Source organism: Talpa occidentalis, unplaced genomic scaffold (assembly GCF_014898055.3).
Source record: "Talpa occidentalis isolate TD23 unplaced genomic scaffold, MPIMG_talOcc4v2.1 talOcc4.16, whole genome shotgun sequence".
In the NCBI taxonomy this organism is placed as follows: domain Eukaryota; kingdom Metazoa; phylum Chordata; class Mammalia; order Eulipotyphla; family Talpidae; genus Talpa; species Talpa occidentalis.
In genome coordinates, this window is record NW_023601653.1 from 38,284,947 (window position 1) to 38,301,225 (window position 16,279).

Consider the following 16,279-nt stretch of genomic DNA (forward strand, 5'->3'; position numbering starts at 1 on the left):
GCAAAAATAAATAAATCTTTAAAAAAAAATTTAGAATTAACTTTGTAAGTCCCAAGGGATGTCAGATTGCCCACATAGGTCTATTCCCTATTTTTTTCTTTCTTTTCTCAATTTTTGAATTTTCTTTTAGAAGTGCAACAGGTCACCATTGTGTGATCTCCCATCCTCCCTAAGAGACTAATGATGTAAGGCACTTACATTGAGCTGGAGTGAGAATGAGCAGATGTCAAATAAGTTGAGGTTTTAGTTCCCTAACAATGACCAGGAGCAAAGGGTTCTAAGTTTTCACTAAATCCAAATAAACCAGATTAAGCAAAAGCATTGTTCTTAGAGGAATATTTCCTGCATGAAACAGACCTGGGTTCATTTACACTGGAACTGTTTGCATCGGTTGTTTCTACTAGGACTGAAAATGAAATATGCTTTCTCATTCTCTGGTGACTCACAGTGCAACCTTACTAGCTTTTCTCCAATGATGATGTTTTCTGAATAGAAAACCACTAAAGAGTATTAGCACCCACAAAATGTATAGCTCAAATTCTATAAAACAATAGATTCAATTTGATGGGACAGGAATTATATTTTTCAATATTCATAGCTTTCTCTAATCCTTCTTTGTTTCTTTCCAGTTATTCACATACTAGACAAAAATAAAGAGTAAACTTCCCAATCACTAATTGTGTTGTTAAAGAGCATTCTTTTTTTTTTAAAGATTCATTTATTTATGCATACAGGAACTGGGGTACAGGGCAGAGATGTGGGGGTAAGAGGATTCACCAGAGACAGAGTGGGGAACACAACAGGCAGACTTACTGAAATACAGTGCTGAGGGGAGCACTGGGCAAGACAGGAGAGGTCTGTTGTGCCATGTGGGTAGCTCCCTGGCCGGGGTAGAACTCATGCTACAGTGGCTGCTTATAGCTTCATAGGTTGCATCTTAACCCCTTGTGCCACCAGGTAGGCCCCTAAAGAGCATTCTAAATGAAAGCTAAACTAAGAAAAATATGTTGTAGTTGTTCATAAACTTTTTTTTTGGTGTGGGGGGGGGAAGACAAATCATTTGTTTGACAGGCATCTTGGCATAATATAAGCCAGAATCAACCGGGAAGTTCAGAGATTAGTTTATCCAAAGCCGCAGATTGCTTAATAATCATTCTATGCTTATAGGTACTAGAGATTCTGTTTTAAGGAGGCAGGGCTGTCTAGGTAGTGCTGACCACGGGGGAATTCAGCTACAGAAATCACTCTCCATATGCAAATATGTCTCTGAAGGGGTTTTCTAGAATAATGCAACACACCCCAGTTTGGAATCTTTGTATTTGCATACAACCACTTGCCAAAATCCCTAGGAAACTGAGACTGCTTTCTTACAAAGATTGTTTTTAGACAGCATAATGGAAAAAGGAAAATATGCCTTTTTTCTTTCCTTCTACAAAGGACACACAGAAATTAGGCAATTAAAAAACAAACAAACAAAAAAAAAATCCTTTAAGATTAAAGGTAGTTTTGATTCCAAAAAATTAAAACAAAGTTCAAAAGTGCAAGTTAGCTCAACTTCTCTCACCAGACTATAACATCAAGACCCACTAGTTAGTAATTTTTACAGGAGCTAATATTTACCCATAGTTAAGCTTGTATAGATGTTTTACCTGGGCCTGAGTCAGGCTCCTATGCCATCATTGGGAAAGGCAGGGCATGATTTTTCTGGTATTCCTCCATCTGTCCTTTTCTCTCAATCACAGATCCAGATGAAGACCTAACATTAACTACCTCTGGGAAAGATATGAAGAACAGTTCATCCTCAACACCAGCATTTCAGTCTGGAAATTCTGTAATTGCTCACCCAGGTATGCTCAATATTGTTTCCCCATATTTTCTTTCCTTGTTAAACTTCCTTGTAGCATCTGGATAGATCTTGTATGCATAAATAAATCTAAAACAAAAAAGTCTTTATTCATCTTTTTAAAAGACAGTTTCCGTTTTACCAAAAATAATAGCAATGTATTATGAGTGAAAGGATTCACCAGAGACAGAGTGGGGAGCAGAACAGGCTGATCTACTGAAATACACTGCTGAGGGGAGCAGCAGGAGAGACAGGAGAGGTCTGCTGTGCCATGTGGGTCACCTCCCTGGCCAGGGATCGAACTGCTGGTTTCTTCATAGTGCTGAGACTTAACCCCTTGTGGCACCAGGAGGCCCCAACAAGAGGAATTTCAGTGAGGGTGTGTGATGAAAATTTGGTTGGAGCAGGTTCAAAGAAGAATAGAAGAAAAATTGCCTTTTTGAGGAATTTTGACATAAAAAGGAACAGAGTAATGGGGTGGTGATAGAGTGGAAGTGAGATCTGAATAGAACATTGTAAGATGGGAGAAAAAAGATAGTGGTCAAAAGAACATACTGTTTTTACAGAGGAAAAGTATAATTCTCATTCCTTAAGTGTGGGCTGCACATAGTGATTTCCTCTCAAAAAGTGTGACATGAAAAGAGGGGAAAGGAGTCATTTTACAGTGTGGAAACCTGACAGACATACCTCAGCCTGGTTAATGTCAATAGTTATTAGTCATGCAAATAGTGTGTACCCTTGATGTGATGTGATGAAAATGGCACAGGACCTTTGTGGTCCACTTCCCCAAATCCATAACCTGAATCTAATTGCGAGAAAAACACCAGAGACAAATCCCACTGGAGGGACACTCTATAAAACAGAGGACCTGTACTGACCAGTAGTTCTCAAAACTGTCAAGGTCACCAAAACAAGGAAAATCTGAAAAGCTCTCACAGCCAAGAGAGGAGCTGAAGGAATCATGATGACTAAATGTAATCTGGTCACCTTAATAAGATCCTAGAAGAGAGATGGGCATTAGGTATAAAGAAGGAAATCTGAATAAAATATGGGCTTTAGGGCCTCCTGGTGGCACAAGGGGTTAAATCTCAGCACTATGAAGCTATCCACAGCCATTGCAGCACAAGTTCAATCCCCAACCAGGGAGCTGACCCACATGGCTCAGCAGACCTCTCCTGTCTCACCCGCTGCTCCCCATCAGCAGTGTATTTCAGTAGATCCACCTGTTCTGCTTCCCACTCTGTCCCTGGGGAATCCTCTCACCCTCACCTCCTCCACCTCTGCCCTACACCCCAGTTCTTGTATGCATAAATAAATATTAACTAAATAATTTTAGTTAATAGTAACATATCACTATTGTAACAAATGTTCCTTACTGATGTAAAATGATAATGATCAGGGATACAGGGTGCAGAGTATATGGGAACTCTTTGTACCATCTTCTAAACTTTTGCGTAAATTTAAAACTATTGTAAGGGGCCTCCTGGTGGCGCAGTGGGTTGAGTGCAGTGCTGTGAAGCTGTCTGCAGCTTCTGCAGCGCAGGTTCGATTCCCGGCCAGCCAGGGAGATTCCCACATGGCGAGGCAGACCTCTCCTGTCTTGCTCACTGCTCCCCTCAGCAGTGTACTTCAGTACTTCTGCTTGTTCTGCTCCCTGCTCTGTCTCTGATGAATTCTCTCACCCTCCTGTGCCTCTGGCCTGTACCCCAGTCTTGGATAAATAATAAAAATCTTAAAAAAAAAAAAAGAAAAAAGAAAGTCTGGGGCCTCCCTGGTGGCACAAGGGGTTAAGACATAACCTATGAAGCTGTCAGCAGCCACTGCAGCACGAGTTTGATCCCCAGCCAGGAAGTTATCCACATGGCGCAGCAGACCTGTCCTGGCTCACCCACTGCTCCCCTCAACACTGTATTTCAATTTGCCTGTTCTGCTCCCCACTCTGTCTCTGGTGAATCCTCTGACCCCCACACACCAGTTCTTGTATGCATAAATAAATCTTAAAAAAAATAAATAAAATCTATTTAAAAGTAGGGGGAAAAAAAGAGCATAAGCTCTGAAGTCTGACTATCTGGCTAAAAGCCTAGTCTGTGATTTACTATACACTGTGACTTGGGTCAGTTACTTAAATTCTCTGAGAGTCAGTATCCCTATCTATGAAATGGAAATGGAAAAAATATCCACATCATAGAAATTTTGTGAGAAGTAAATGAGATAATCCATGTAAAGTGCTTAACATAGAGTGTCTGGTAACTAATAAGCACTCATTAAATGGCATAAATTAAATATTACTGTTACTAATATTCCTTTCAATTTTTATTGAATTTATATTAAAGTAATTAATAATAATTCTGTGATCATTTTTTCTTTTTTGAGAGGAAGAAAATTGAATACAACCTATTTACACAGTATCTTTAAAAAGGGTTTGTCTCTCAGTGTATCCTTTGTGTTGAGAGGTTTACAGTGTGAGCTGTTCCCAACCATATAATGTAAACCATGCCACTGTAATGTGATGAAATGAGTTGTCATCAGAGGCTCTGTATATAGATTACCATGTCCGTAATATACTATATGGTAAATAATATTTTCCAATTTTGGATCCTACTTTCATTATAAAGCCATAAAACCATCAACATCAACCAGAGAATATATTACTTTGTGATTACACTATTTTTAATAACAGTACTTGATAAACAGTGATTTGAAGCTTAATAAATGTAATATGATTAAAGATAAAAAATTAAGTGGAGTAGTGAAAAGTGTAGTAAAATTACTATGCATTGCTATTAAAGAAAAATTTGAACATGGCAAAAAGAAGATAATGGTTACCAAGGGGAGCAAGGAGAAAGGTAGGGATGTTGTCGGGAGGGAGGCAGATGGGGTAAGGACACTGGTGATTTGGTGGAAGGAAAAAAACAAAAACAAAAAGATATCTATCCTATATAGAGTATGGAACCCTTAGATTTGAGTATGCACTACGAAAAAAAAAAAACAAGGAGTATTTTTTTTTAAGATTTGCCTATTTTTATACAAGAATTGGGGTACAGGCCAGATATGCAGGGGGGTGAGAGGATCCACCAGAGACAGAGTAGGGAGCAGAACAGGCAGACGAACTGAAGCACACTGCTGAGGGGAGTAGCGTGGGAGACAGGAGAGGTCTGTCCCACTATGTGGGTTTCTCCCTGGCCAGCCGGGAATTGAACTGGTGCTGCAGTGATTGCAGATTGCTTCATAGGTTGCATTTTAACTCCTGCACCAACAGAGAGGCCCCCCAAAACAAGGACTATTAAAAAAAAAAGATTCTATTAAAGGACAGAATTTGGCTTAAGTAATAGCTCCCAAACCAGGTTGTACATCAGACTTACCCAAAGGGTTTGGCCAAAAAACCCCAGGAAGATGCTAGAACCTCAACCCAGACCTATTGAATCAGCAACTGGAGACCAGCTTTGGTGAACAGGGTTGAGGAGAAGAATTTGAAAGAACAGAGAAACAAAGAAATGACAGGCATAAAATAGAGTTTAAGAGGAATGGGACCCAGGGGATGCAAAGCTTTTTATTTTGAGCTCAAGCGCCCCAAGTTCCTGATGTAACTCATTTTTATTGCTATAAACTGCCCCCCTCCCCTCCTTGTTAGTCACTAGACAATGAATTATTTTTTTTAGTATTTAGCCTTGTCTAGGCACACATTTACCACCAAGGTTTTGTGTTATCAGGTATATTTTATTCCCTTTTTAATCTTGTCTGGTTTTTAGGTTTAGCTTTGTTGACACAAGAAAGGACACTGTGGTCTGGACATGGGCCAGTCTTTTTGCCTATGTTGAGCAGTCTTTTAGTCACAACCTGACATTTTTTTTGTCTTAGCACTTTATGCCTTAGGGGTCTCCAACAAGCAACTCCAGGGGCGAGGTCTGGGGACTTGTAGCTTTATTTTTTCAAAGATTTATTTATTTATGCATACAACAACTGGGGTACAGGCCAGACGTGGGAGGTGAAAGGATTCATCAGAGACAGAGTGGGGTGCAAAACAGGTGGATCTATGGAAATACACTGCAAAGAAAGCAGTGGGCGAGTCATGAGAGGTCTGCTGTGCCATGTGGGTTGCTTCCTGGCTGGGGACAGCTTGATAATGCTGGATCTTTAACCCCTGCGCCACCAGGGAAGCCCCGGGGACTTGTAGCTTTAAAATATTGCACAGGTAATTCCAGTTTGTGAACAACTGGTGGTCTATCTTATCCTGCATACTCTGGTTTAGCTCATGCAAATGTGTATGTTCTGCCTTTGTCAAAGCTGCTTTTGTTAACACAGCCCCATATTCATCATCATCAAAGAATCATGATCAGCTTGAGACAGTCATACCCACTACTATTACAGTTCTCTATATGGAATTTTGACCTTCTGTACATTTGGACTCTCAGCTGAGCAATAAAAGGACTATCTCCTTGACTTAGTTCCCCAACACTCTCCTCTTCCTCCTCTAAGGTCAGTTGTCCTTCTTTGTCCCCCTCTTTCTCCTTTCACTGTACAAATAGAGAAACACAGCATATTTACCAGAGGCAGTTGCCCTCAACAACCCTGAACTGAGCCAATTTTCCCTTCCTGCTGAGCCAACAATTCATGAAGCAGCTGGTCTGTTCCAGGTCTCCTTTTCAGAGCTTTGGGTCCAGACAGTCAGGAGGCACAACCCTCTTCACAAATAATTATCACTGGAATATCACAGAGTAAACATTTAGATTCTTCCCCTAGGACAGAATTGAATATACAAAAGAACTACAACAACACTATATATAAAAATTGAACTCTGAACCCAGGAAGCCAATCTACTATGAACAGCAACCTGTTCAGGAAGTCAAACTACTATCTGTAGCAACTAGTGCAAGAAACCACACAATAACCTCTCTAGCAATGGACTTTAGCCAGAACTTGATTAGTAGAAGTCAGCTTCCTATATTTTGACCCCACTTCCAACTTAAGTCCAACTGTAGAGATCAAATATGCACCCCTAACAATCAAATGGAATGGCCACTTGTAATCAGCCCGTCTACATCTTTTCCAGGCCAACAGCCTCCAGTCAGGACATACCTTAAGTTTTTCTTTTTTCCACTATGCTTTCCCATTTCTCTGCTTTCCTTTCAGTCTCTGTCAAATGTAAGTGATGGTAACTGACTCCTTTGCTTTGAATAAGTAGTCTTTGCTTGTTCTCATTTAGGTGGCATTCATTTATTTCCACAACTAGGAAAATGGGGCTGCATGTTTGGAATGGCTCCCTGTATTGTTCTTTCATGCCAGAAATGGCTGCGCTTCAGGGAGGCTGTGGGATGTAGCAGAAAGAGCAGAGCAGTATTGGTGACCTGGAGGAAGACATGGAGGGATGTGAAGAGAGGTTGTGGGCATAGACACAGGCCCTGCATCCAGACTGTCATGGTTCAAGTCCTGGCTCTGCCACCTCCCACCTGTGCCAATGTAGGTATGTTACTTAATCAAGTTACACCACAGTTTCCTCACCTATTAAAATATCGTTGATGATAATAATAGCACCTCCCTCATAAAGCAATTGGCAGAGTTATAGGAGATAACCCAGTAAAGCATGAATATAAGGATTTCAGGACTAACAGAAAGAGAGAAGAGAGGATACCCAGCAATGCTGACATTTGCAAAAAGTGACCAGGGACTAGGTACTATCTGCCCCTTTTAGATGGGCACACTTTCTTCCATTTTCAGTCTCTACAACTTGCTTCACTCATTTATGATACCTGCCTGGCCCCATTCCTTTCAGTGGCCTGCACTAAAAACATTTTTTCTCTCACAAATTTAGAAACTAGGAAACCATAAATGCAAAACTTCTCTTGCCATTATTTTCAAAAAGATCGGGTGAGGGAAGGATCTTAACCCTCAAATGCTTATTGGAAATCTGCTTTCCAGAAATCGGAGTCAGGTCTATGGAGACTTTTATGTAAGGACAATAATTTAAAATCACAGCACTTATAATATCTAAATTTTTTTTTTAATTTTAAAACAATTTTTATATGGCTAGCAAACCAATGCCATCTTCCAGAAAGTGTGACAATATTGTTTATCAACAGCAAATAAAATATTTTCCTCATTGTCTTCTGAGATTCTTGACAAGAAAGAAAGCTATTTGAAAGAATTAAGGCTAAGTTGTTTTCACATAATTGTGATTATTTTCAACTGGCATTAAGTGTGACATCATGGAGTCTCAAATCTAACCAAAACCAGCTGTGCTTAACAAAACAAGACTTTTGCTCGAATTATTTCTGACAATCCCACTCAATACTTCCAAGTGGCAGCAGCTCAAATTGTCAATGTCTACATAAAACGGAGATTGCACAACTTTCAGGATTAAAATAAAAAGTCATTCTCTAGCACAAACCTCCATTCCATCAAACTGGATAAACAAGCAAGATATATTTAGCTAAGAAAACAGGGAGTCATGTTAATTACACACGGAGTTTCACTTCAGCATTCACTGAAATTTAATTGAGTTGGGCACTTGGGAGTTCACTGGAAACACCAGGACCAATATTTCAAAATTATGAAGATGTTCTAATATGAAACTATATTCTGGGGGTGATATTGCCATGACAAGAAGACACCACATCAGCATCCTTATTTAAAACATTCCGGGGCCCCCCAGGTGGCACAAGGGGTTAAGCACTGCACTATGAAGCAATCCGCAGCCTCTACAGTACGAGTTCAATCCCCAGCCAGGGAGCAACCCACATGGCGAGGCAGACCTCTCCTTACTCGCCTGCTGTTCCCCTCAGCAGTGTGTTTTAGCCGATCCACCTGTTCTGTTCCCCACTTTGTCTCTGGTGAATCCTCTCACACCCCCTGCATCTCTGGCCTGTACCCCAGTTCTTGCATGCATGAATAAATACATCTTAAAAACAAGAACAAAACATTCCGAAGCAAGCAAAGCAGAAGTAGTTAATAAACTTTAGCTGGTTTCCCTAGGGATTTGTTCCCCGCCCCACCCACTCAAGACTGTTTACTTCATCTTAAGCGATACCCAAAGTTTCTCTGAAAGCGAAGGGGGAGCTCTTGCGCGCGTCTCAGGGGCTACTGCGTCCTTCTCGGGATGGGCAGGAATAGGCAGGTTCCGGGCGGGAACACCCCGCGGCCACGCGGACCCCAGGTCTCCCCAGCGCCGTGCCTCGGGGCGTGGAGCGGCAGGGCCGCCGGGGCGCACTCACCCGGGGCGCACTCACCCAGGCCGCGCCAGCCCAGCGCGCCGTCGCAGCTGTCCAGGACCGCGCACAGCTCGCCCAGCAGCGCGGGCGGCAGGTCGAACAGGAGCGTGTGCGCCGAGAGCCGGCCGTGCGGGTGGCAGCTCCCCCCCGCCGCCCAGGCCATGGCTCGACTGCCGGAGCCCAGGAGCCAGGAGGGGGAGGGATGCGGGGCCCCGGCCTCTGAGCTCCGCGAGGGGCGGTTGCACAACCGCGGAAATCCTGCTCCCGCAACGGCGACCCAGACGCCGGAGCTCGCCGAGCCCTGGCCCTGGAAGGGGCGGGCCCCTCCGGACGCAGAGCACCGCCCGCCAGGGATGCCCCCGGGGACTCTCGGAACGCTGATAGTTCATCTCGGAACCGTCAGACCTTCCCGTAGGCTTTAAGTTTTGAAGAATCCTTTCATTTCTTTGGGGTTGGGAAGGGACTGAAAACTGAAAAAGCAAACTGAGCTTGCTGGAGAAAGAACTAATGGCGAGTCCACCCCCGCCCCTGCCTGTCCGGGTGTGGGCTGGCGCCTGGCGTGGATGCATGAGATTCGTCATTATTTCTTTTAAAAGTTGTTTTAGCGCGTCAGAAAGGTGATGCATGTTCATTGAGGAATGCTTGGAAAACCCAGAAAAATAAAAAGGACAAAAAACTACTCAGACATCGCCTCACTTGGTTGGAGACAACCGCTCTAACATGTTTTGGTAGATGTTTCTCCCAACTTTAACTGAATTTAAGCTCATAAATGTGCACAGATGTCAAAAGAGAAAAAGACAAGCGAGACCAACGTAGGGTAAAATTAGTCATTGTCTTCAGGAGGTCGCCCCTTCCCCATACTGCTGTTTCAATCGACTACATTCTCTTCTGCCTTGGCTTTCTTGATGCAACCGTGTTCCACCGCTTTTTCCTTCCTCAAATTGACAGTAGCTTTCTTTTGGTTTCAAGCTGGCGTTCAAGTCAAATTGACCTTTGTTTTGAAATCTTCTACCGTTTATGTTGCAACAACCCACTGCAGGCATTATACAAATGCTCCTGACGAGAAGAGGACACACTTTGAAAGTGGTGAGAAGAAATCCCAGCCTTAATGACTGGAAGAGTGGACCACGGCCGTCAACTGAAAAAAATCGGCACCTAGTTGCAATCTTTCAGATGTGTAGTCTTTGGGAATGGCGCCCCCTGGAGACCGACAGTGATGGAACCTGAATTTCCAAGTCGTTCTGAACTAAGTATTCCACACAGTAAGCTTGCAAATCGGTAAAGCCAGTATTATTTGGGCAGGAGTTTCAGCGGCCCTTTGTTCAAATGACTAAAATTTTACTGTCATCCTTTCTATGCTTAAGAAGCCCTCCACTTCTTAAAAAGACTACCTGAATAGGGTGAGCAACAGAGGCAAGATAACATAAGCATTTGGTAGTTATTGAATTACTAGAACTGGAGAGTCAAACTCCAATACACAGAGGGGCCTGGAAATCACTATGGATGAATGAAGCCACCAGCAAGGTCTTCTTTGGCAGATCATCTGCTTTACAGAAGAGCAAGCCAGGTTGCTTTTTGTGTGAAAGCTTATTATATGAAAGCCACATTATGTGAAATAAATAGCTCATATGGAGTCTCTTGTATTTTCAATGATGACAGTTAGTATCCATAGTTAGAAGACCATGCTACCTCCCTATCTCCCTAAAACTGTCTTTAAGTGTTACATTTTGTATCCTGAGGTTCTATCACTCTCCTTCAGTGCTGCTATCATCCCCTGCACTCCCCCACCTCAATTCCTTCTCCTGGTCCTCTGTCACTCTTCCCAACAATAATCTGACAACAACGCTGTGACACCAATTTGGGTGTCCTGCATTCAACGCAATTCTAATACTAGAATTTATTAGGATTTATAAACCCCTAGAGTTAGCCCAAACTCCAAAAATTAAGGGCTCAGTTCCATAAGACTGTTCTGATTTCAGATGTCAGCTGCGAGTCTTGGGTATCCCTAAACTACTTGTACTTTGGCCTGCCCAATTACAAATCTGGGTATTCTTACAACCACTGATTCAAATTTGATACAAGTATTTTCCACTTTTTGAAAATATGCATTTAACCACTTCCTTTTTATGAAAGTACAAAAGTACCTGTTTTCACTAACTGAAAGAAATCCTAAGAGAATTTTCCCTTTTCTGACAAATGTCAAAAAGCAAAAATTACATTCAGCTTTTGTTTCACAGCAGTCATTCTAGAGACAGTCTGTACCCTAAACAGCAAGTGGTACAGCCAAGCTCTTTCCCAGGAACTACTTTATACAGGCTAGGTATTTATCATATTCCTGCTTTACCATACAATGGTGTTGTTTTAGGTTTTATGTGTTATTTGATATGATTTTGGTAGGTTATTTGTTGGGTCTGGGGTCCCTAAACTTTTTTCCATAAAAATTAGTGGTCTTGGCTATTGTGCCTTATGCCACGTTGGCTTGAAAGGTTTCATAGGAATGTTCTATCTTGGAATGGGGAGGGGGTACCTGTAATTGGTCATAATGACTCACAGAACTCACAAATGTGTGTCCTTATGATAACTGTTTTATTATAAAGGACACAAATGACTGACAGGATGAATAGATAAGATGGCAAGTCTAGAAAAGCCCTAAGCTCCTGTGCTCTCTCCACATGCACAAACCTGATGTGTTCACCAACCAGGAAGCTTCAGAGCCTCAGTCTTTCAAGGAGTTTATCTGGGGTTTTGTTACATAAGCAGACTGATTAAGCCATTGGCCATTTGATTGAATTCCTTCTGTAGGAGAGTGTGGCTGAAAGTTTCAACCTCTAATGACGTGCTTGGTTTTTCTGGTATAACCAGCAGCTTCCCTGTAACTATCTCAGGGTCTACCATAAATCAACTCATGAATTAGTATATATTCAAACATGGCAGAAAGGGGTTTATTATAAATAACAAAAAATACTCCTATCATCCCAGAAATTCCAAAGGTTTTTGAAGCTCTGTGCCATTAGCGGGAGGCAACGGTCAAATACATTTTCTATTATTCCATACATATATTATCAAGGGAAGACTCTGTGAAGCGGGTATAGTTTTATAGACTAACCTAACCTCAAAACTATGCTGCCTCTCTATCCCAGCCCTCTCCCACTCTACACAGTTTGCATCACATTACTTCTTCAAGAATCTTTAGTGGCTTTCCATTATATAATAAACTTGTACCACTCACAGCTTTCTAAACTCTATTTCATGGTGGTTGTGTTCATTCTGACTTTGGACCATTCTCATCTCTTTCTTTTCCTCCCTCCCTTCTAATAGTCTCTCTAGTCCTCAATTATTTTAAAATCCTAGTTATCATAGGTTCAGTGAGGAAGAGAGTAGAGCACTATCACAGAACTAATCGCTTTACATATATTGTCTCATTTAATACCCCCCCCCCAGTTTAGGTGTTCTGTTTCTTCTTTTAAAGTAGATAAAAACCTCGGCTTAGAGATATGTTTGAAAACTAGAGTGATTCAGATTCATTTATTTAGCTCTAAAAGCCCATGATATTTTTCTATGATCAATGAGATTTATAAGCCCCTGCTGCCCCTGCTTATAGATAAAACTCTATAAATTTAAAAAGTATATAGTAGTAATGTACTCACCACTTCCTTCTATTAATATGTTAAGTGTAGCTTATTGTCTAAAGCCACAAAAAATTATGTGTTCTCTAGTTTGTCCAGGAATAAGGATAGAATTATCATAGTCTGAGAATAAGCAAGAAGAGAGCTTAGCCTGCAGTTGGTAAAACAAACATATTAGGTAAAAAAGAGGGGAAAGAGAAAAAGATGGTTAGAAGGAAGAGCAAGGATGAAAACAGGTGTTTAAAACCCCTAAAATTCCTTTTAGATTAGTGACTTTGTTTATAAAGCACTTTCCTTGAAATTGTAGCTTTAAAGAAGTAGAGGAACAATAAGATACTGAGTTATTGAATTTCTTATTTGTAAGTAAATACTTTATTGTCATAACTTTCTTTTCTAAAGTGAGAAGGAGCACGTAGCATTTTTACCTTTTAAAAATAAATAAATTAAGGGCAGGGCGCTCCCCTGGTGGCACAGTGGTTGAGCGCTGGGCTGTGAAGCTGCCCGCAGCCTCTGCAGAGCCAGTTTGATCCCTGGCCACCAGCGAGGGTCCCACATGGCGCGCAGACCTCTCCTGCCGTGCCCGTTGCTCCCCTCAGCAGTGTATTTTGTCAGTCTGCCTGTTCTGTTCCCTCCTCTTTCTCTGGTAAATTCTCTCATCCTTCCGTGCTTCTGACTGTACCCAGTGCTTGTATAAATAAATAAATAAATATTTAAAAAAATAAAAAAATAAGTATAAGACATAGAACAGCACATAAACTTTTCAGTACAGTTTGCTCCATTATCACAAAGTGAACATAGGCAATCACCTGGGAAACAGAACATTAGCAGAATCCCAGAAATCTTAAGTGCTTCTCCCAATTCTCTTCTTCCTTCCCAAACATAACTTGTCATCTAAGACCACAGATTAATTTTGCTTGTTTTTCAAGTTTCCAAGGAATCTCATATCATATATTCTTTGTATCTTGTTTCTTTTGCTGTGCATTGTCTGCAAGGTTCATCTATATTGTGTACAGTAGAAATTTGTTCATTTTCATTATAGAAAATGTGCAATTGTATAAACATGTGACAATTTAACTATTTTCTCAACAGTGGACAATTGGGTTGTTTCTACCTTTTGGTTATTATGGATAATGCTCCCATGTGTATTCTTAGCTGTCATTTATAAACATATGGATTCATATGTTTATCTGTTTCATAGTATGTCTCTTGGGTGTATACTCTACCTTCTTTCCAAACATGGTTGCTCCATTTATACTCCCACTAGCAGAGCAAGTTACTTAACATATGGGACCCAGTTATGAATATAAATGTGACACCTCTTATTAAAAAAGCAGGAAAAAGGGCCTTCCCGGTGGCACAGCAGTTGAGCGCTGGGTTGAGAAGCTGCCAGCAGCCTCTGCAGCACCGGTTCGATCCCCGGCTGCTCCCCGGCCACCAGAGGAGGATCCCACATGGGGCGCAGACCTCTCCTGCCGCCCGCTGCTCCCCTCAGCAGTGTACTTTGATCCTTCTGCCTACTCTGCTCTCCGCTCTGGCTCTGGTGAATTCTCTCACCCTCCTGCGCTTCTGACTGTACCCAGTGCTTGTGTAAAATAAATAAATAAATAATAAACACAGAAGTTTTAAAAAAAATTGTTATAAAAAAGCAGGAAAAAGTCCTATTCAAATTACTAAAATATGAATTTTTCATTTCTCTTGATGCTTCTTGACTTGCCATGATTTCTTTACTATTATTAGCACAATTTTTTAAAAAAAGTTTTATTTATTTATGCATACAAGAACTGGGTTAGAGGTCAGAGGTGCAGGGGGTGAGAGGATTCACCAGAGACAGAGCGGGGAACAGAACAGGCAGACTAACTGAAATACACTGCTGAGGGGAGCAGCGGGCGAGACAGGAGAGGTCTGCTGAGCTATGTGGGCAGCTCCCTGAAGGCTGCGGATTGAATTCATGCTGCAGAGGCTGTGGATAGCTTCGTAGTGCTGTGCTTAATCCCTTGTGCCATCAGTGAGGCCCTATTAGCACAAATTTTGTCATTGATCTTTATATTGTGCAAGGTCAGTTTTAAATGCAAACTCATGTGGAATCACCAAAATTATACCACTTGCATTTCATATCTTGTAAATGCATATGTATTTCATTCTTACTACAACTGTGGAAAAGCTACATAAAACTAATCCAACTACTCTTATATCACTTCTTGATTTGGATATATTCTACCAACACTATCTTTAGATTACTGATAAGGATGGACTGAAAAGAAGCTATGTTGCACTCTTCCTTTCCGTCTATATTTTTGTTTTTAGTGTAAGTGCTTGGCTAATACTGGCTAACCCTTAATGCTAAATGCAAAAGGTTGGCCAGGAAGGGTGGACACTCATATTGTGATCTCTCCTGTTCATGTTCATGGTTCACTGTGCTTTCATTTATAAAGCACAGTTCAAACGCAAAATTATTAAAAGCTTCAAAATTGCAACAACTGGATATTAAACCAAGTGCAAGCCACTCCTGATTCCAGGGCCCTCTGCAATTGCACAGGTTGCATGCCTATGAAGTGAGCTCTAGTTTAAGAGTTCCTGTTAAACTACAACACTTAGTATTGTCAACATCTTACTTTAGCCATTTGATGAGTATGTAAAGATTTCTCAATATGGCATTTATTTGCATTTCTCTCTAATCATTATTGATGACAGGCATCTTTTTATATGCTATATATATTAGCTACTTGTGTATGCATGAAAGTTATATATCTACCTGTATATGTACACACATATATGTGTGTATACATATATGTATATGGGGGGAAAGAGAGAGGGCTGTTTCAGTCTTCTGCCCATTTTTCTATTGGCTCATGCTCCCTACCCGTATTTTGTAATGTTTTTAAATTGTAGAAAGGAGCATTATGGAGATTATATGTGCAGCAAAAACTACACTCTGAATTTTCCACTCCCTTATAGTATATTTTGATAACTTGAAGCTCTTAATTTTAACAGTTTTCCAATCATTTTGAGGTTAAGCGTTATTTTGTATCTGGTTTCAGAATTTTTTTCTTTCCTCCAAATCATAAAGATGTTCTTCTATATCATTTTCTTGCAGTTTTATTGTTTTGTCTTCTGCATTTAGATTCACAATCCATCTGGAATTTATTTTTTGTAATTGGTAAGAGATAGGAGATCAAACTTTGTTAATGCTGTTTTCAGTCAATAAAAAGATGGGTTTTTGTTATGACGATTTTATGTTAAAGAGCAAATGTACTTGTAAAATGTCTGTAAAACCATAAGTTTTCTTTTGCTTGTCTATGAAAGTGAGATTAGACCTTTTTAACAAAAAAGGTTCTGGTAACATCAAGCTTAAGGATTTAGTTTAGAATAGATATCTATTATGAGTTCCATTTACTGAGTCTTTTAAGTGTTATGGTTAAAGTCAGACTGGGCGGGATAGATCAAAGTAAACTCATCAAAAAAAAATTCCAAAGCAAAGGACCCAGGATATTATTCTGGGTATATCTATACATCATTTTTGCACTGAGATAACACCGCTATGGATAGTTCGATCCAATTTACTGGCCACCATTTCTTTTTCTTTTTTTTTGTTTTTTTTTGTTTAC

General features: G+C 40.8%; 1 protein-coding gene across 1 annotated transcript in view; it reads right to left on the minus strand.

Annotated features, from left to right (window-relative positions):
• IRAK3 (interleukin 1 receptor associated kinase 3) overlaps positions 1-9,211 on the minus strand; it is a 49,211-nt gene extending 40,000 nt beyond the window's left edge. Inside the window, 1 exon segment of the mRNA XM_054696762.1 lies at positions 9,067-9,211. Coding sequence (XP_054552737.1) covers positions 9,067-9,211 — 145 coding nt within the window.
• Between the last annotated feature and the right edge of the window lie 7,068 nt (positions 9,212-16,279).